The following is a 22,037-nucleotide window of genomic DNA, read 5'->3' as shown; positions in this document are numbered from 1 at the left end:
TTAGCTTTCACCCCCCCTGTGATTTGGTAGGAGAGAAAGATTCAATCCTTAGAATGTAATTGAAGGATAGGTTAGCATATTTGAATGCATTTTTTTTTTTAAAAAAAAGCGTTCACCCAAACTAAACCTTTATTTTCTTTGTATTTTATAGGTTTTGGATCAGGCAATACTGGTTCTGTGTTTGGTCAAGCAGCCAGTACTGGTGGAACAGTCTTTGGTCAGGTAAATGTTTGTGCCCGTCTCATTCATGTCGATGGATACTAAACCCAACAACTTTTTTTCCTCTTGTTGTTTACTGTCAAGTACACAACAACACCTCCTTCTCTAGTGGAGCATCTGGAGGATTCAAACTGCATGCCTTTGGGATTGTAGTGCAGCTTCTTGCCACTAGGCCACTAGAGCTCCCTTAAACCCACCAACTTTTATAATTCACACAGTTCAGTTGAATGTCCAATCTCAGAATTCTCTTGTGGTTCCTGAACTCCATCCTTTTTAGGTCCCTCAGAGACACAGCAGTCTCAGCATCTAATGTGAGACTCATAGGGATTTTCATCCTTTGTGATAGTCTGCAAGGAAAGTACTTTTTAAAAAGCATTTCTGGAGCCCTGGTGGCTCTGTCATAAGGAGTTGGTGCTGCCAACCCAACGGCATGCGGTTCAAGTCGACCAGCTGCTTTGTAGAAGATGAGTAATCTCCTCCCAAGCGATTTTTTTTAAAGCATTGCTTGCCTCATTTCCATTTGTTTTCTGCAGGTTCTCTTGGCTTGTCAGGTTAAATCTTCCCTTTAGCTTTGTTTCTACGTTTTATGGTTCTTGAGTTTAAAAATGTTTTAAAAATTTTAAATAGTTGTTATTAACAAAAGAAAATGAAGCTGTGACCATATGTAACCCACAAAACCGGAAATATTTATTATGTGGCTCTTTACCCAAAATTACAGTCCCTGTGCTAATCTGTGTGTAGTCCAGGATTCTTTTTGGTGACCTAAGCAGTTTCACTTTATAAAGCAAGTAGTTAGTGCCTGCTGTGCTCCATTCAAAAAAAAAAAGTGACCCGACAGGTTGTGGAAATTATAAAAAGCAGTATCACTAATATCATACACAAGCAAAATCCTGATGGAAATTATTTAAAAGGAAAAAAAAAATAACATCACATGACTGGACCAGTACATTGACAGAGAACCACCAGAAATACAAGCTGGGTTTAGAAGAGGTCTTGTCAGATGAATCTTGGAAAAAAGCAGAGAGTACCAGAAGAATGTCTATCTGTGTTTCATTGACTATGCAAAGGCGTTTGACTGTAGATCACAGCAAATTGTGGGTAACCTTGAGGACAATGGGAATCCCAGAACACTTAATCGTGCTCATGGGAAACCCTATACTCAGACTGGAAATTGACCTTAGGACAGAGCAAGGAAACACTGCATGGTTCAAAATCAGGAAAGGAGAGTGTCAGGGATGCATCCTATCTCCATACCTTTTCCATTTTGTGCAGAACAGATTATTCGGGAGGCTAGCCTTTATGAGAAAGAATGTGGCATCAGGATTGGAAGAAGACTTACCAACAACCTATATTATGCAGATGACACAGCCTTGTTTGCTGAAACTGAAGAGGAACTGAAGCACTTGCTGCAGTAGGTCAAGGACTGTAGTCTTCAATATGGATTGAAGCTCAACATTAAGAAGACAAAGATTCTCACACTGGGCCAATTGGCAGCACCATGATAAATGGAGAAGAGATTGAGATTGTTAACAGGTACAGCTTCCTCGGCTCCACAAACAACACTGTTAGCACCAGCAGTCAGGAAATCAAAAGACAAATTGCATTGGGAAAATCTGCTTCAGGGACCTCTCCAGAGTACTTAGAAGCAGCTATCAGTCTAGATACTAAGGTGTGGCTAATCCATGATCTTCACAAATATTAGCTGTGCCTCAGAAAGCTGGACTAAGGATGTCAGAAGAAGAATTGATGTCATTGACTTGTGGTGCTGAAGAGTCTTGAACATACCATGGACCACCAAGAAGACAAGTAAGTCTTGTCTTGGAGAGGGTGAAACCAAGTTTTGCCTTGGAGGCTTGGAAATTGAAACTCCATCTCACATACTGTGGGTACGTCACCAGGAAGGATCTGTCCTTGGAGAAGGACGTCATGCTTGGAAGGGTGCAGGGACAGTGCAGGAGAAGAAGAACCCAGATGAAATGGATTGACACAGTAACTGGGATAATGGGGATAGGTATGTTGGAATTAGTGAGCCTGGCTCAGGACAGGGCAGAGTTCTGAGCTGTACATAGGGTCACTATGAGTTGCAGAAGACTCGACGGCATATAACAATGACAACTCATGCACAGTTGTAAGTGCTTAATGCTTATGCATGCAGTATCCATGATACACAGATCCATTCCTAACTGTGCCTTTTGAGAATTTGGAGGTAATGTGTAATAGGTACATATGGTTTCTGTTTAACCATACTTCTGTTTTTCATCACCATTGAGTCTGAACCAATTCATACCCAACCCTCCAGTGATTTTCTAAGGTTGTAAATCACACAGGAGGAGATTGCTCATCTTTCTCCTTCAGATCTCTGGTAGATTTAGAGAGGCTCAGCTTTGGGTTAGCAGCATACTTCCTACAGACAGTACCACAGAGTGTCCTTAACCTTAGCTACTAGTAGAAAGCATAAGATGCCTTCTCAGTGATTTTATTTATATATATAAAGTTTTCTTAGTATTTATTTTAGAAGTTATTACTTGGATGAAATTTCTCAGTGATTTTTCAAAGATGCATCTGTAGCACGTGAAGATAATTGTGATAAAGAACCTGACTTAAGTATTTCTAAGTGAGGGCAAACTTATATTAAAGGGCAAGTAAAAATTAATCTAGAAATGAAAAACAAACTAGTTCACTGTATATTTGATTCATAACGTAGGAACAGCCTTAAAAACCTCATCTGATCGTCTTAGTGCCTCTATTTATGCAATTTTTTAAATTGTGTGTTTTTGTGTGTGTACTGTCGAATCAATCTGACTGGTACAGGAAGATATTCCCCCTCCTTCTCCAGCGGAGCATCTGGTGGATTTGAACTATGCACCTTCAAGGTTGCAACACAGCTTCTTTCCACTAGACTCTCAGAGGTCCCTATTTAAAATCCATACTCCCCGCAATGACCTGGGTTCACATGGTTCTCTTCTCAGACCGTGAGCATTATTGGACTTGGTTCTAGGATAGTGGTACCTCCAGTTCCTTGGCAGACATAACATAGCCATTATGCTTCAAATTATTCTTACAAATAAATTTTACACTTATTTTCACAACTATGTAAAATGTACCTAGACACTATAAGCAAGAGCTAGCATAACTTCAGAAATGAATAGAAAATTACAGGAAATGTCATAACAGCTTTGGCAAACAGAGTCAAATAGAACTTCTTGGAGGATTCAATAATTAAAATTTAAAACTTAACACACATGAATCTAACAACAAATTGGATCCATCTGAAGGGAGCACTATTGTGCAAGAACAGGTATCCATAAGCTTTCTCCAGAAGACACCTGATAGTAAATATTTTAGCCTTTGTAAGCTAAATGTAGTTGTAAATACTCAGATCTGCTGTTGTAGCATCAAAGCACTAAATCAGTTGCTGTTGTTGTTATTGTTATTAGGTCCTAGTGAGTCAAGTATGACTTTTGTAACCCTGTGAACAGCATATTGGAACCCTATCCTATCCTGTACCATCTTCATGATCTCTAACCATTGCTGCAGTCACTGTGTCAGTCCACTTGGTTGAAGGTCTTCCTCTCCTTCACTGTTCTCCACTTTCCCAAGCATCATATCCCTCTACAAGAAATAACTTCTCCTAGTAACATACCTAAAGTATCGTATTACCTAAACTGATGGAGATATGGTTGTGTGCCATTAAAACTTTAAACAAACAGGCACATACCAGAATTAGCCCGTGGGTGATAGTTTACCACCTCGTGAACCAGAAGGCAGGTCAGAAGAAATGACAATGTGTCCTGGAAAGCTAAAAGTATGAAAGTGGGAGCAAACTCCAACAAGAAAAAAATAGCTCTAATATACATTTAATTAGAGTCTCAGAAGAAGGGAGAGAGAAAGTGTGTAAGAATATTAAAAATTTCCAAAATCTGCAGAGGTCAATAGTTCTTAGGTTCAAAAAGCTGGACAAATAATGAACAGAATAGACTGTGAGTAATGTGACCTGTCATAGTGGAACTGTAGAATAGCAAAGAGAAAAAAATAAGCAGTCAGAAAAAAAATAGGTTACTTTCCAAAGAGGCAAGGATTAGACTGACAGCTTACTCCTCTATAGGAGTAAAAATCAGGAGGTGCTGTTTGTTCCAGACCTAGGGAGAATAAAAAGAAAATATTCTGAGAGAAGTAAATAAGACTTTTTTAAATAAATATTGAAAGAATTATAAGTCTTCAGACATGAAGGACATTCTAAAGGGCATCCTTCACGCAGAAAGAAAATAATATCTTATTTAAGTGTAAAATAATAAGATTTTTAAAAAGTGATAAATAAAAAAGTGATGTATGTTAAATTTAGATATATTTAAATATATGTATTATATATATTTATGTTGTTGTTGTTATGTGCCATCGGGTCGCTTGCGACTCGTAGCGACCCTATGTACAACAGCCCTAAACTCTGCTCTGTCCTGTGCCAATCGCACTGTCTCCAACACTCTCATCCCAATTATCCCAGTCACTGAATCAATCCACCTCATAGAGGGCCTTCCCCTCCTGCACCGTCCCTCCACCCTCCGAAGCATGATGTCCTTCTCCAAGGACCGGTCTCTCTTCACAACATGTCCAAAGTATGTTAGACAGAGCCTCAGAATCCTTGCCTCCGAGGAGCCACCCGGTTTAACCCTTTCCAGGACAAATCTGTTTGTTTTCCTAGCAGTCCATGGTATTCTCAATACTCTTCTCCAGCACCACAGCTCAAAGGCATCAGTTCTTTCATCCTCCTTGGTCATTGTCCAACTCTCTGATGTATAACAAGTGATTGCAAAGACCATGGCCTGTATCAAATGCACCTTAGTCTCCAGGGAGACACCATTGCTCTTCAGTACTTTGGAGAGGTCCCTAACAGCAGACTTTCCCATGGCAATGCGCCTTTTAATTTCCTGGCTACTGGTGCCAAGAGTGTTGATTGTGGAGCCAAGCAAACTAAAGCTGTGTACAATCTCAATCTCTTGACCATCCATCCTGATGCTGCCAATTGATCCAGTGGTGAGAATCTTAGTCTTCTTGACATTGAGCCTCAATCATATTGTAGGCTGCAGTCCTTGACCCTCTGCAGCAGGTGCTTCAGGTCCTCTTCAGTTTCAGCCCTTGTTAATATGATATTGGTAGTACATTTAGAGGATGAAAATAGATAAAAACTGTGACATTGTAGTTGAGAAGAGAAACAGGATTTGGGGGTGTTTTAAGATCCTATATTGTTCAGAAAAAGAATATTCATTAATTTTAGACTCTGAGAGTTAAGCATGCGTCTTAGAACTTTTGGGGAGGGAACAACTAAAAGATTAGAAACAAAATGTATGGTGGCACCCAAACTAATAGGGCTAAGAGATGGAATAGTGAAAGGAAAAAAAAAATTAAGACTACAAAGATGAAAAATATAATGCTAGGCAGAACAAATAGCTCAAAAAGAGGGACTAGATATTCCCCCAAAAAAGTAAAATTGGTCAGGTTAAAGGAGTAAAAGTGAAAAGTTAGAAGATGACATGCTGTGCAGATTGTAACCAAAAGAATGATGGAATGATGGTCTTGCTCTATTAAAACTAACAAATTGACTTTTAAAATAAGTCCACAAGAACCAAGATATGATCTTGAATCTATTTCATCTTAATTTCATGATTATCTTAAGAATAGGTTTGAAACTTTGAACACCAGTGATCAAAGACCAGATAAGTTACAGGATGAGATCAAGGCTATCATCTGTGAAGAAAGCAAAAGGTCATTACAGAATCAGAGAAGATAGAGAAAACGAAAATGGATGTCAGAGAGACTTTTAAAATTGCACAAAAGTGTTGAGAAGCCAAAACAAAGGGAAAACATGCTGAACAGAATATTTTAAAGGGCACCTCGAGAAGACAGAACAAAGAGAGCTGGACTTGGAGAATAAAAAGGGAAGAACTTGCTCTTTCTTTCTCAAGCTGAGAGAATGGAAAAACAAATTTAAGCCTATAGTTGTAGTATTCAAAGATGCTATGGACAATATATTGAATGACCCAGAAAGCATTAAGAAAAAGAAAAGAGGGAAGAAGAAGAAAAAAAGGTGGAGGTAATACACAGTATCACTGTACCAGCAAGGACTGACACTGAAAAATTTCAGAAAGTACCATATGAGCAGGAGCCAATGGTAATGAGGGAGGAAGTTAAACCTGCATTCAAGGCATTGACAAAGTATTAGGCCCCAGGAATCAATGAGCTACCAATTGACTTGTTTCAGTTAACAGATGCAGCCCTAGATGTGCTCACCATTCTATGCCAGGATATTTACAGGACAGCTGTCTGGCCAGTGGATTGGAAGAGGTCCCATTCCCAAGAAAGGTGATACAACAGAATGTGGAAACTGTCAAACAATATTGTTAATATTATAAGCAAGCAAAATACTACTGAAGATTATTCAAAAATGGCTAGAACAGTGCATAGGTAGGGAACTGCCAGAAGTTCAAACAAGATTTAGAAGAGGCACCAGGGATATTATTTCTGATGTCAGATGGGTCCTGGCTGAAAGTAAAGACTGCCAGAATAATGTCTGTTGATGCTTTATTGACTGACTATGCAAAGGCATTTGACTCTGGATCATAACAAGTTATTGAGAAGAAATGGCATCCTAGAGCACTTACTTGTGCTCATGTGAAACCTATACCTAGATCAGGAGGCTCTTGTGCAAAAAGAGCCAGGGAACACTGCATGGTTTAAAATTAAGAAGTGAGCGTGTCTGGGTTGTATTCTCCATACCTATTCAATTTGTTTGCTAAGCAAATTATGCAAGAAGCTAGGCTCTGTGAAGAGGAATGTGGCATCAGGATCAGAGGAAGACCCATCAATAACCTGCATTATGCAGATGACACAACCTTGATTGCTAAAAGTGAGGAAGACTTGAAGTACTTGTTGCAGAAAATCAAGGAATGCAGCCTTTGGTATGAATTGTATCTCAATGTCAAGAAAACAAAGATTCTTACCACTGGACCAGTAGGCAGCATCATGATGGATGGAGAAAAGATTCAAACGGTCAACAACTTCATCTTACTTGTATATACAGTTAACTCCCTCAGTACCGCAAGTCAGGAAGTCAGCAGTTAGGAACCTCTCCAAAATTATTGAGGAGTAATAATGTCAGTTTGAGGATAAGGTGCATCAATTCAGGCCATCATCTTTCTAATCACTTGCTATGCATCTGAGAACTGGACAGTGAATACGGATGACAGAGGAATTGATGCCTTGTGTTGGAAAAGAGCCCTGGACATCCCCAAAACAGGCAAGAGAACAAACAAATATGTCTTGGAAAGGGTGTGGCCTTGGAAAGAGTGCTCTTTGGAGGCAAAGATGATGAGGCTTTGCCTCGCATACTTCAGGCATGTTTCTAGTAATGTCTCTTCCTTGGAGAGGGACATAATGCTCGGAACGGTGGAGAGTCGGCAAAGGAGAGGAAGACCCTCGACCAGGTGGACTACCCCAGCAGCCTCTCATGTATCAGAAAGTGTGAGGATGGCACAAGATTACAGGGTTCAGAACATTTGTTCATGGGGTAGCTGAGGGTCTTATTAGACTCAATGGCAACTAACAATTTACTTTTAACAGAAAATATTTCTAGAGATGAAAAGGAACCATTTATGCTCATAAAAGAGTCCATTCACCCACACAAGGTAATAGTTTTCACTTAATACCAAAGTCTTAGGAATAAAAAATTGAATAGCAAGGAAAAAATAGGTACCTGGCTTTTCTTTCTAATTGATGAAATAAACACAAAAAAAATCCGTTATAAGGGTTATAAAAATTTTAGTAACATGATTAACAAAGTTAACTTAATGTATTTATTTAGAAAGTGTCAGCCAATAGTTGGACTCTATATCTTCTTTTCAAGAACATACAGGAAAATTACATAATTGGCAACAATGTATGTCTTAACAAATTACCATGGGCTAGTCTCCATCTGGAGACACATGTGTGGCCACAGTATAACTGAACTAAATATTGGTAAAGGTGATAAAACTATCTCCCATGTTTGAAAAATAAGATAAATTCTAAAGAGATCAAATAATAAGTCATCATTGATTTAAAAAATATTTTATTTTGGTTTTTGTCAGAAAATATTTTTAACTAATAAACTGTTGGATACTAAATATTGAAAGGGAGCTCTGAAGGTGTAGACTGAGAAGTTTGTCCTGCCAACCCAACAGCTGTGCCTACCTGTTTGTTTAAATCCACCAGTAGCTTCAGCAGGCAGATGCTGCCTCCTCTGTGCCTTTAGAGCCATAGAGACCCAGTGCGGAGAGGCAGCTCGGAGTCAGCGCCACCTCGCCAGCGTTGAGTTTAATGAAGTACCAGAATCTGGGAAATACAGCAAACACAATGAGTAGAAGAAAATTTATACCTTTGAATTCAATCTTACGAGGATAGTGTCCTGCTCAAAAAATTGGAACAAAAAAATACACAGATATCATTACAGATGCTGGTGGCATTAAAGAGACATGAGAGTGACATGCACTCAGTTTATTTTATTATATTGTTTTGCTTGCAAAGTTCATATACATTGTGTTTCACACTAACCTCTCACATTGTGTTTCATACAATCATCCCATTCAGTATGTTTCATAAAATTCATCATCATTGAACTATGCCTACCATTTACCCTGTCTTTCCAGATCCCCACGACATTCCTCCCATTTTCTTTACCCACCCTCTCCCTCCACCCACCAAATTATACAACCCTGTGATTTCCCCATCCTCACCTCTCTGCTCCCTCCCTTCACCCTTTGGATCCTTGTACATGTTTTACTAATTCTATTTCTGCACTAATGATCTTATGCCGTATTTCTTCTTATGAGACTGAGTTAGTTCACTCCGCATATTGCTCTCCAGTTCTTCCCAAGTTAATGTAGTAATTTTTGAAATTGTTGCTCCTGGGAATCAAATTTAAATTTAGGCAAAATGGGTATATTTCTGTTTAAGGGAAAAAGCCAAACCTGAATGTGGCCATTAAAGAAATTGGATCAGTTGTCAGAAATTTTCCAACCAGCCTCTCCCCTAAATAACTTATTCAGATAATAACTTTATTAATGAATTCTATGAGATATTGAAGGAGGGATAATAATATTTGTCTTAAGAATGAGCATTCCTTAACTTAATTTTTGAGCCCAACATAAACATCTAGAAGAAAAATTATAAGCCAGTCTTCCTCCAGAACACACATGTAAAAACTCTAAACAGAATGTTAACAATCTCACCTCGATGTTTACGGCCAGTTTATTTTCCCTAATGGTGCCAGGCCCGATTAGTGGGCTCTTTGATGTACGGGGCTAGGACAAATAGGATTCCACATGCAGAAGAGTGATGTGGAACTGCTCCCTCACAACCCTGAGCACAACAGCAGATTAAATACAAGCACTAAGGCCAGAAAAGTCTCCGAAACAAAGACAGAGGGAAACCTTCAGGGCCTTTTTTTCCCCCCAATGAATTTTAGATTTACCATGAGAAGTATGAACATCTAAAGAAAACATAAATTGGACTTTATCAAAATAAAAAACCTTTTGTACTAAAAAAACCCCAAAACCAAGCCTATTCTTATCAAGTCATTTCTGAACTATTTGTTGTTTTTGTTACGTACCATCAAACCTGAACTGCCTCATAGCTGCAGTGAGGTTTCTGTGTCAATAATCATACAGAAGACTTGCCCATCTGTCTCCTGAGGAGCAGCCAGTGGATTCAAAGCCTGTGAGTTGGCAGGACAACTCCTTACCACCAAGACTCCAGAGCTCCCAAGTCTGGCCCGTAGGAACCTTGTATTGTAGGGTTTCTAAGGCTATAAGTCTTTGATTTACAGACTACCACATTTTTCTTTCTTGGAGCACTGGTAGATTGTAGCCATCTAACCCTTTGGTTAGCCAGGCACTTGACCACTGCACCACCAGGACTTCTCTTGTGCATGAAAGGACATTTTTTTTAAAAAGTGAAGAAATGTGCAAATGAGAGACTATGTTTTAAAATTATGTGTCAGATAAGAGTTAATACCCAGAATATACACTGATGGTATAACAGGTATGTGATAGCTACTTATCAAAAGATCAGCATTTCAAATCTACCAAGTGCTCTGTGGAAGAAAGATAAGTGGTCACCTCTAGTGAGAACTAGGTAGCTAGTGCAGGGTCTGTGAGTCAGCTTTGATTTTTCATTTGCAAAATACTAATAATAAGGCCTTAATAAGCTCGTACTTGATGCTTACTAACCCACTGTTATCAAGTCAGTTCTGACTCATGGTGACCCCATAGGACAGAGCACAAATGCCCCATACTTTCTAAGGCTGTAAACTCTGTGCACATACTAGAAACAGCAATGCTTATTACCACATAATTCTGCTGGTGGGTTTGAACTGCTGACATTTTGGTTAACAGTTGAATACCAGTGCACCTCCAAGATTCCTTTGAAGCCCACTAGGGTGTTTTTTGAATTTTAAAACTAACAAAACCAAATGTATAAAAGATACAGAATAACTAAATCTTTTCCTATATTGCTGATGGGAGCATAAAATGATGCAATTACTCTGGAAAACTATTTAGCAATTTTATCTTAACATTACATGTGCCCTCATTTTAAGGTATTTGCCCCAAAGAAATAAACACACATATCCACAAAAAGACTTCCACAGAAATCCTGATAGCAGCTTTATTTACCACAGCCCCGAATTGTAAATTATCCAGATGTTCACCAACAAAAGAATAACATGGGTGCATTCAGACAGTGGAATAGTGAGCAATAAAAGGAAAGATTGGCTGATTCATGCTGCAATATAGATGAATCTCAAAAGCATGTGTTGATTGTAGCTCGGGCAATTAGGTTAGAAAGTGAAATAAAAAAGAAATTAAACTATCTTCATTTGTAGAGTTTTTTTCCATTTTGTATATAGAAAATTCTAACACATCACTAAATTGTCAGAACTGAAAAGTGAATACAGCAAGATTTCAAGGTACACAAGAAATACACAAATGTCAGTTCCATTTCTCTATAATTGGAGTGAACAATTCAAAATTAAGAAAACCAGTATGCTTATAGTAGCATCAAGAAGAATGAAATGTAGTTGTTATTGTTGTTGTTACATGCTATCAAGTCACTTGCAACTCAAAGCAACCCCTATGCACAACAGCTCTGAACCCTACTCTGTCCTAAGCCAACCTTATTGTCTCTGACACACGTACCCCAAATTACACCAGTCACTGAGTCAATCCATGTCATTGAGGGTCTTCTTCTCACACTCTCCTTCCACTCTCCTTAGCATGATGTCCATCTCCAGGGACTGGTCTCTCCTTGCAGTATGCCCAGAGTATGTGAGATGGAGCTTCAAAATCCTTGCCTCTAAGGAGTAATCTGATTTTACCCTCTCCAGGACGAACCTGTTTGTCCTCCTAGCAGTCCATGGTATATTCAGTACTCTTGAATAAAATACTTAGGAATAAATTTATCAAAAGGAATGTAAAACTCATACCCTGAATAACTTCTTAGACCTTGAAAGAAGGTCTAAGTGGACAGATGGCCTGTGTTTAGGGATGAGAAGACATAATGTTAAGATGGTGTTAACCCAGCTAGGAAATTAGAGAATTTTTATTGAAACCAACATTTGTCAACTTAATGTAGCCATTCATCCAGAAATTCAGTGGTAAGACAGCCAAAAGTAGCTGTGTTCATAGGGCTTAACATTTGATGGACTCAGCCATTAATAAAACAATATAATCTTATGTCGTATTCATACCGTGAAGGAAATAAACAGGATAATGTCACCAGGGAAGGTGTTTTAAATTAGATTAGGTGTTTTAAATTAAAGACATACTTTTTTGAAGAAGCAACATTTGAGTTGAGATTTGAAAGACAAGGAAGATGCAGACTTATAATTTTGTCCATAAAAAGCAGATATGATTTTCATCAAGCCTACAAATCCAACTACCACCTTCTAGGAGATAATGGAGTTCTTGAATAGTGCAGGCTGTTAATAGGCTCTGCCACTAACCAAAATATTGGCAGTTTGAATCTATCTAGAATCACTTTGGAGTAAAACCCTGGAGATGTATTTCTGAAACATCAGACACAGAAAACCTGATAGAGCACAGTTCTCTGACACAGAATCACCACAAGGTGCATCAGTTCCTCAAACTAGTCTTGTTTTTAAAACAGAGGTCAGAGGAACAACTCACTACACTATGGGATGCTGTTAGCATTCAGACCATGGGAAACTCTTGATCAAGTGACCTGCTTTGCTCAACAATTGGATTGTAAAGAAATCCAGAAGGGAAGTCTATAGGGGGGAAAAAGAGTTAAGAGACCTACCAGTCCATGTCAATGTGTAAACTGTATGACTTCTTACTCAAAGAAGCAAGCTAAAAAGAGGAATTAGGAGACCACTGAGAAATTTGAACTTTGCTCTTTTGATGCATGTTAAACTATTTTTTAACATTTTTTTAAACATGGTGTCTTGCTTTTGAGACTTACAAAATCTGTAGATGGAATGATTCAAGTAAGAGTTGCTTCAGACCCATACATGTAAGAAGTGAGTGAGGGGAAGAGACAAACCCTGTCCACAGTGACTAGGTGCATGTTGAAGCTGGGTGCTGAGGGCTTCATTTCACAACACTGTCTACTACTTTTTGTGCATTTAAAACTTTTTCCAAAATAAATTTTTAAAAATTTGTTATTTAGCTTAATTAAAACTAATGAGATTCTCCTGAACCTAGTTTTGAGAGTACGTTGACTGTCAGTTCATATTCATTTCAGTGAAGTTTAGTATCTGCGTCTGTTCATTTTTATGAATATTTATCAAATCACATTTTAAAAATCATTTGAGCCATATGAAACTGCTTGCTTGGTAGTGCAGAAATGTCCACATTGGGAGTTTAATAGGTTTGGGCCTGATACTTGAAATTTCACTAAAAAGCCTAATATTTTCTGCGTGCATGCATTAGATGTCCATTCACAGCCCGTTTCCTGGTTACCAGAGCCCATTCTTTTATGCTTGGATTCCAAGTTTGAAAAAGCTGTTGCTCATCATTAAGTGATTAAAAAGGAAGGGAAGGAAGAAACCTTGAAAATATCTTAGGAAAGAGCATTTTAAACAGTGGAACTACCAAGTATATTGCCCGAGGCAACAACTGGTCAGTATTTGCCAAGCACAAAAGGACAAGTGTAATTCAGTTGTGTCACACAAGTGCAGTTGGTGAGCGAAGCCAGAAGATAAACCAGACCATGTAGCTTTTTAGAATTTCTAAACATGGTGAGAAGATGCAATTTTAAAGTTTATTCTAGGTACTTCACGAAAATAGATGGAAGCAGAGGACCAGTTAACTTCTTGTACAGTCCAGACAAAAGTAATGGTGACTTGGACCACGTGGTGGCTCTGTATCTAAACGGGAGTAGCCAGATTACGGCTGTGGTGGTTTGGTTTTTTTTGTTTTTTGTTTGTTTGTTTTTTAAAATGTATTTTATTTATTTATTTTATTATATTATTTATACATGTACCGTCAAATCAGATCTGAATGGTTCAGGTGGAGATTGCCCCCTCCTTCTCCAGCAGAGCATCTGGTGGATTTGAACCATGTACTTCTGGGTTTGCAGTGCAGTGTCTTGCCACTAGGCCACCAGAGCTCCCTGGCTGTGTTTTGAAGTAGCTCACCGGAGGTTTGACTTGTCAGGACCAAATGGAAAGTGCCCAGCACATACAACATGTTCAGTCACTGCTCCATTGTTTTGAGCACACCATTCTATTTGAGGCACTGCTCTAAAGTGCATTGCATTTTTTAGTTTATTTAATTCACTCACCATTTTGAGGTGGATCATTTGAGGAGGGAGCTCTGGTGACATAGTCCATAAAGAGTTATGCTGCTAACTCAGACCCACGTGCCCTGTGATTTGGATCCAGCGGCAGCTCCTCCTCTGGTGTGATTTACAGCCACTTGCAGGGTCAGCTATGAGTTGGTTCCAACTGTGTTATCATCCAAAATGCTATTACTGTTAACATAAATGGTCCCTCAAATCTAGCATTAGTCTTAAGAGCCTGTTTCCAAACAAGAGTAGAATGTCTGGTGCTTAATGCGTCTTTGGGTCAAAATATGTCCCTAAACTAGCAGCTTCTGAGTAAAAGATTTACCAATCTAGGTAGAATTCAACTGTGGTCATCATTTCAAAAATGTAACTAGTGTAGGCTGATTTTTGCAGCACTGAGAAAGTCATTATGAAATAAAAGTGCACAAATTAAGAGAAAAGGCCTTGTAAGTCACTTCTCAGTTGCTGAGTATAGTTCAGCGTACCTAATTCTCCAGCACTCCAAGGAAGGCGTTTACACTAGCCTGTAAATCTTTTCAAACTTTCCATTTGGGGAAGCTCTTGGGTTGACTTTCCTCTACCACCATCATGCCATGCCGAGACTCATGGCAGCAGAGCAGATAAACATTTGGAGTTCCCCTAAATCATGTTTCCAGAGGACCGTATCTGAAGGCCAGCTTCTTCCATGATTGTTATAGCATCTATATCAGAACTAATCAGAGTTCTCTTACCTTTTCCATTTGAACCAGATGTGAGCGCCTCCTGCCTGAGGACATGGCCTGCCGTTTCACAGTGACCTCTCATCCTATCTCGCTTCCTGCCTCTTTTGTTTTTTAGCAGTCATCTTCATCCAGTGGTGTTGTGTTTGGGTCTGGAAATACTGGCAGAGGGGGAGGTTTCTTCAGTGGCCTTGGAGGGAAACCCAGCCAGGATGCAGCCAACAAAAACCCATTCAGCTCAGCCAGCGGGGGCTTTGGATCTACTGCCACCCAAAGTAAGTTACAGCCTTTCCCAGCCCCTCAAATGTCATCATTGTCTTCCTCATGTTGTTACCAACTTTCAGTAGCAAATATAGAAAGAAAAGTTTCAGATGCCCATTTAAACTGTTTCCCCCAAAGCAGTGTGGTTGGGATTTATTTTAAATTTTTACATTTTTTTAAATGAGATGTCCATATAAGTTGCAAAAAAGACATTAGGGCTGCAGGCAGAGGGTCTGAGTATGGAGCTGCTCCCGAGGCCCACAGCGCTGCACTTCTTAGGAGCAAAGTGATTTGAAGTGAATGCAGGCAGACAGGCAGAAAGGGGTAGCAACAGAGCATGGGGGGGTGCCATGTGGTACTTCTCTCTGAATTTGCTTTAAAAACCAGTCACAACAGAGAAACCAAGGATTGGAGCTCTTACTCGTTTCAACCTCTAACATTTTTTGTTTTCTTTTTCTCCAATTCGGTAACTATGTTGTCACCTTCTTCTCCAGCTGATTTCAAACTTCTTTGTTGATCTGTTTTACATGGTTGGAAATGAAAAATCTTATACTCTTTGCTTTTAAATATCCTGTTGCTGATAAGAGGTTGTGGTGGGAAGATATGAGCCTCTCATCTTGCTCTTGGATGCTCTCAGTACACAATAACAAAAAATTAGAAATCAGAACCCCTTTGCTGTATGTTGATTCCAAATCATAGCACCACTATAGGACAAAGCAGAATGGTTTCATAGTGTGTGCAAGACAGTAATCTTTATCAAAGCAGACTGCCATAGCTTTCACACAAGGCACCTGATGGCTTTGAACCACCAACCTTTCCTTTTAGCGGCCAAGCATTTAATGACTGTACCACCAGGGCTTCTTATGTGCAATAGATCTTAATTATAAAGAGCTAATGCTCTACGTACAGCACAGTTGTTACCTAAATATTAAGTTTCACATAGTTGAAAGCAAAACTTGAATCCTAAATCATCGGAATTCATAGATCAAAACCAGGTCTTTGATGTCACTGTCTACTCTAGTAATACGCATGGAAAGCTTGCTTGTCAAGAGACACATACCTCTAGACTCGGGAAGTTATATAAGCGGAAATTTTTGTTATTCAGCTTTCAGTCTGCCAGGATAGATTTAGAATCCCAGAATGAAGGGATCTTAGAAATCGAGTCTAGCAGTTTTCAAAAACTTAGTGTAAACCAGTTCTTAAACAAAATCTTTATGCAAAACCAGATTCACTTTGAAGCAGAAGCCAGGGACCTAGGGAGACAGCATGAGCTCTTTCCATACTGTCATCCCAGGACTGGGATCTCTCTACAGCACACATTTTGAAAGATATTGTCATTGCCTCAGTTGCTCCATTTTCCAATGTGGAAATAGACTCAAAATTGTTGAGTGTTTGGGTGGAGGTTTTTGAGGGTGGGAGTTTTAATTGTTTTTAGTCCTACAACAAGAAACTGCCTAAAGCTTGATTAGATCTTAGTTAATATGCCAAATGTAACTTGAACACAATACAGCAACAACATATCCCAGTGTTTGTCTGGTTAATCCTGACCCATAGTGACCCTGTGTGGTGCTTCCAAGGCTATAAATCCTAACGGGAAGAGACTGCCCATCTTTCTCCAGGGGAGCCACTAGGAGGTTTGAACTACCAGACACATGGCATTTTTAGTTAGTAGCACATACACCTCAGATAATTAATATTAGTTAGAAATCTTGATTTCTTCCACAGATCTATTATCATCTTAAAAATTTTTCTCCTGACTAATTTATGTCTAGTGCGATGGTTCTTAAGAATTATCTTCTTGTAAATAAATTAGTATTAGAAAAAAAAAATTCCTTCTGTCACTAATGCGCTGTGGCTAGCTTGTATCTCCTTACGAATCAGCTGAGAACATCTTGCTCCAATTCTGCATTCAGTGGCGTAACAGTGGTAGGCTGAACCCAGCTATGGTGACAGCATGTACCTCATGGACATTGGCAAAGAATCCAAATCAGGGCTACCTCTCCTGAGGCACACCCCCTACCCCAGCCCAGCTTGTTGTTAAACATTTACAGGCACGCCATCGCTTCTATTTCTAAAACTGAATATATGACTTTTTAAAAATTTTACTTCATTGTTAAGAATATACACAGCAAAACATTTACCAAGTCAGCAGTTCTGTGTACAGTTCAGTGATGCTGATTACATTGTTCAAGGTGTACATTTCATCCTCCTCATTTTCTGAGTTGTTTTCCGTCATTAATATAAACTCAGTGCCCCCTAAGGCTTCATTACAAACAACCTTTCAGATGAGATCAGGCGCATTCAGGGTGGTATGGCCGTAGACCCAAACAACCTTTCAAATTACCGAACGTCGATTTGATCCCATAAAAATAGCTCTTTTAAAAGCATAATATTCAAGACAGACATTTTTACTAGTTAGCACACACTTGGTTTTAGGAAAACTTAAGGGACTAATTTTTCCTTAACGTTTAAAGATTATCTCAAGGCACTTGTTACTTCTAGCCCGCTTGACTTGAGAAGGTCTAAGGTCCATGAAAATTTTAAATTCTATTCTACATTTGCCCCCCATTTCAGCAGAATTCTAAAGACTCTTTGATCAAAATGTTTAATAGTGATAACAGGCTACCATCCAGTTCTTCCCTTTTTTTGAACATATAAAAGTTTAAAATGACTGTACAGTAAACGAACTCAAAATATAAAAAAAAAAATGGAAACTTCACACAAGAGAAAATACAAAAGCCACATCCACAAGTGCAAGCTTAGAGGAAGGGAGACAGGAGCTAGACCTCATCTGGGGGGAGGGCGCTGTGCTCACGCCAGCTCTGATAATGCTTTGTGCACAGTCTCTGGTGACACCCTCTTTCTCCTGGGGTGGCTGCCGCATTTGACAGTTTGAGTTCTTTTTTTTTTTTTTCCTTTTGACTATGTTAATGCTTATCCTTGTTCTCTTCTTGCTTCTCAAACAATTACTTCTCTGCTATTTTTTTCTCTGTGTTATAAGGCATGTCCCCCATAGTCGTCTGAGGTAACGTAGACTCCACTCCCTGCATTAAGTCTCTTGTCTCTTTTTAGCCTGAAATCTTTATCAAATTGACTGGTTTTATTTTGCTACTATCCTTATCCAGGGAGCTCTGGTTGCTTAGTGGTCAGAAATTGTACTGCCAGCTCAAAGGAAGGCAGTTTGAATCCACCAGTGCTTGTGGAAGAAAGATGGGGAGGGTCAGTTATGATTAAGTTCTGACTCAGTGGTCCATAAAGACAACACTTTGTGCTCTAAAAGGATCCTTGGACAGAGAGGGAGAAATTATGAAACAGAACTCAAAATCACAAAAATGACCAGGTTTGCACTAGTAGGGGCACTGGAGCCCTCAGGACTATGGCCCTCAGTAACTGAGCCTGGAGCTAAAATCGCCCCCGGGGCTCCACTTACAACCAAGCAGTAGGCATGCTTGTAAGGTCAGCAATACTACCAGGCAAGTGTTCACCCACTGGAAGAATGAGTCATAGCTGATTTGTAAAAGGCAGTGTTTGCCCAGAGAGAAACCTGGGAAGTCAGGTAAGGATAGGATTGAAGGATGAGTGGAAATGAGAATCACAGAGAAGTAGCAAGTAGCTCTTACAGTGTAACTAATGCCATAAAATAAAATCTGTAAATAATTGAATACTAAACCAGTTGTTAGGTATTGTCGAATACAACTCATAGCGACCTTATGAACAGCTGGCCTGAACCCTGCCAGAGACCAGGCCAGGCCCCACCAGGATCCACAGGCCCGGGACAGGGTTTGCAGGCATCAGCAGGGGCTGCTTCAGCCTACAGGGGGTCCTGAGTAAACCAGTAATAGTTCTATAAACTTTCACTCAAAGTACAAAGAAATAAAACATTTAAATAATACTAGTGCTGTGTTAGATCTGGTAAAAGATGAATAATCTCCTGCTACACAATTTACAGCCTCTGGAAACCCCTTGGAGGATCAACTGTGAGTCGGCCTTGGCCCTCAGCAGTGCTGCGTACACCTGATCCTCTTCTCACTGTGCATAAGCCCGTTGTTGCAGTTGCTGTGTCAGTCCATCTCAGTGAGAATCTTGTAACATGTCATCTCCTCTCTGCTATGAATTTTATCCATAAGGTCCCATTCCCGTTTTTAGTCTTGTCCTGAGGACTCTGCTATGAGTTGTTCTTTGTGCGTTTTTTTGTCTTTAAGCTCAACCCAAAAGACAAGCCATTGGATCAGGTAATGAAAAAGCCATGTAATGAATGATTGGAGCTCTAAGACTCCTCTACAGCTGCTCTTTAAGGAAATGTCTTGACGAAAACTTCTTCTGACCTGGTCTTTATGATTACTATATTAACATCACATTTAGTTCATATCAAAATCTGTATCAAATGTAATTTGGGTCAGACCCTGGTGTTGAGTTATCATACTGGTTTTGCCAAATAAAAGACTGAAGCAGAGCCATGTGAAAGTTCACAGCTGGTGCTAGTTTAATATCTGCTTCTCACCCTCAAAGAAGCCCAATGTTCAGTAGTTAATTGTTTGACCACTACTAGAAGGTTGGCAGTTCAAAACCACCAACCACTCCAGGAGAAAAATGCAGCAATCTGCTTTACTTCCATAAAGAACTCCAAGGTTGGAAGCCCTCTTGCGGTAGTTTTGGCATAGTCTTTAGAGAATGTCGCTGTTAACCCGAAGATAACCTCAGGGGTTCAAATCCACCAGCTCCTCCACAGGAAAAGAATGGACAACCTCCTCCTATGCGGTTACCACCTCAGAAAACCTACTGGAGGCTCAGCTCTGAGTCCGTTCTGGCTCGATGGTACCCAGTGTTTCTAGGATCTCAGTGAGTTGAAATTTATAGCAATAGGTTTGGTTACCCCCAAAGTACCATTCATCAGACAGCTCTGCAAAGATAGACTGTCTTTCTACTGACCGACTTATCCACAAGTGAACAACAGTCTTCTGCAGAGAAATAGTCCTCCAACAATGAAGATAATTCTCTCCTTTCATATATTCTCAAAAACTAGCGGCTATTTTGGAGCTTATATTTGGAGGGGGCTAAGAGACTTCCTGGTGACTATGGAGATGGAAGGAGAGCTTTATGTCAGTAGCCAAAAAATTATCATCAGATGGCACCTTCCTCACCTCAGTCAAGCTTAAATAAATGTTGAATTTTCTTAATATGCAGAGCTGAGCTGCTTTTGAGATCATAGACTACAACTTCCACACCTTTAGTGGTTTCATTCTTAGAGTCTTTGTGCAGTGAAAGATTTTCTTTTTGATTGCTGACCCACCCTGTGTTTAGGTTTCTTATATTTGACCTGACTGGAATTTAGAAGGAAGAATAGTTAAAGGAGAACAGAGAAGGGAAGTAGTATTTTCTGAGAGTGCACCATCTGGTAAACTGGTGCTCTACAAACATTATCTCAAGTAATCCTCATACTTAGAATTACTATTCTCATTTTATGCGTGAGGAGACGGAAGTTTAGGGTTGTTGAGTCTTGCCCAAGTTCATATACCTGTTCCACATTCTAGTCCCAGTCTGATGGAAAAACTATTGCTCATTCCACTGTGCTATGCTATGAAGATCTTAAAAACCACTTATCCTAAAGAAAGTCTTCTAGATGTTTTCTCACTTCTTAGAACTTGCTCCAAAAGGAAATCCACCCTAATCTTGCACTCAAATTTGTTTCTGTGGGATTTTGTGTTAAGATGTATTGACACATGACTGAACTATATGAGCTCGAACATATCAGAAATTATGCAAGGCGTGCAGGCCAGAGCAAGGTTCAGATTTGTCGTTCATGGGCTTGCTAGGAGTCATCGTGGGTTGAATGGTACAGCAACACTAAACAAAATCAAGAAATGACAGTCTTATCTTTTCAAAATGCCAAGTTACAGGAATGGATAAATTGCCTCTTTCCTCATCTTTAGTAGCAAGTATATTACCAGTGATTAATCAAATGTAACTTCTAGGATGGTTAAGCTTCTTAATAAATATTCTGATAAAAATTTATGAAAAAGTAAAGATCCAATTGCTTAGGATCAAATTTTGTAGATACCACTGGGGATAAATAATTATAACATTTTAAGGTCACTATGAGTCATACCCAACAACAGAGTGATTTTTTAAAAAAAATTTTGGTTTTTTTTAACCCCAGTCCAGCCATTATTCCTTGGCATGCTAGATACATAGGTCCTGTCTTGAGCTGCCAAATTGACAGCATCAGTTTTACAGAGAAGAGACCCCCTCAAGATTCATGTCATAGTCTTGGCGCCTGGAAATTTGTAGTGGTAGGTTTCGTTATAGAAGATTGTCTCCTTCTGGGGTTGGCGATAAAGAGCATTGTAGCTGGAAGTATTAAAGTTTTATCTCAAATTGTGTGGTAATGGAAGTAGAGTGAAATGAGAAACTGAAATAGACAGGTTAGTGGTGGGGCACCTCTTCATGTGGTTAGATTTTGAGAACATTACCTCCTGTCCCATCACCTTCACTCTCAGCCTCTGATTGGCTGTGGGAAGGACTGGTCTTGCACATCACTGTCACTGACATGCAGTGCTCCTCTGTTGCCCCTCAGAGAAAACCTGAGCTTATTATTGCAGCCTTTGATGCTTGTGTCTTTACGATCCTTCTCTTAGCATCTCTCTGCTTTATTGTGAGCATAGCTAATTATAAAAAAATCCTCAAAATAATGGTGAGAAGGTATTCATTATCTCTCCCCAAAAAGGAAGGAGTGGGTACAAAGAACAGATTTAAAGAAAATGCCTGAAATAAGAGTGTGCTGGGTGCCAAGTTGCACTGCACACCAAAAGACCACACCTTGCAGTTCAAATCCTCCAGCGGCTCTGAGGGAGAAGGATGGGCAGTCTCCTCCCAGCTGGAGGCTCAGCTGTGAGTAGGAGCTGACTCCAGGACAGTGAATTTGAAGCACAAGGAAGAACTCAAGATACTAAAGAGCTGAACAGAAGATTCCAAAAGACTGCTCGGAATGACAAAGCAAAATAC

General features: G+C 39.5%; 1 protein-coding gene across 1 annotated transcript in view; it reads left to right on the top strand.

Annotated features, from left to right (window-relative positions):
• Nucleotides 1-22,037, top strand: part of NUP214 (nucleoporin 214kDa) — a 125,923-nt gene that overhangs the window by 94,549 nt on the left and 9,337 nt on the right. The window contains exons 30-31 of the mRNA XM_006892442.1: nt 152-222; nt 14,893-15,049. Coding sequence (XP_006892504.1) covers nt 152-222; nt 14,893-15,049 — 228 coding nt within the window. The remainder of the gene's footprint in view (nt 1-151; nt 223-14,892; nt 15,050-22,037) is intronic.

Source organism: Elephantulus edwardii, unplaced genomic scaffold, assembly GCF_000299155.1.
Source record: "Elephantulus edwardii isolate Elephantulus edwardi_28Jun2011 unplaced genomic scaffold, EleEdw1.0 scaffold00116, whole genome shotgun sequence".
Lineage (NCBI taxonomy): Eukaryota > Metazoa > Chordata > Mammalia > Macroscelidea > Macroscelididae > Elephantulus > Elephantulus edwardii.
This window is presented reverse-complemented; position numbering and strand designations above follow the sequence as displayed.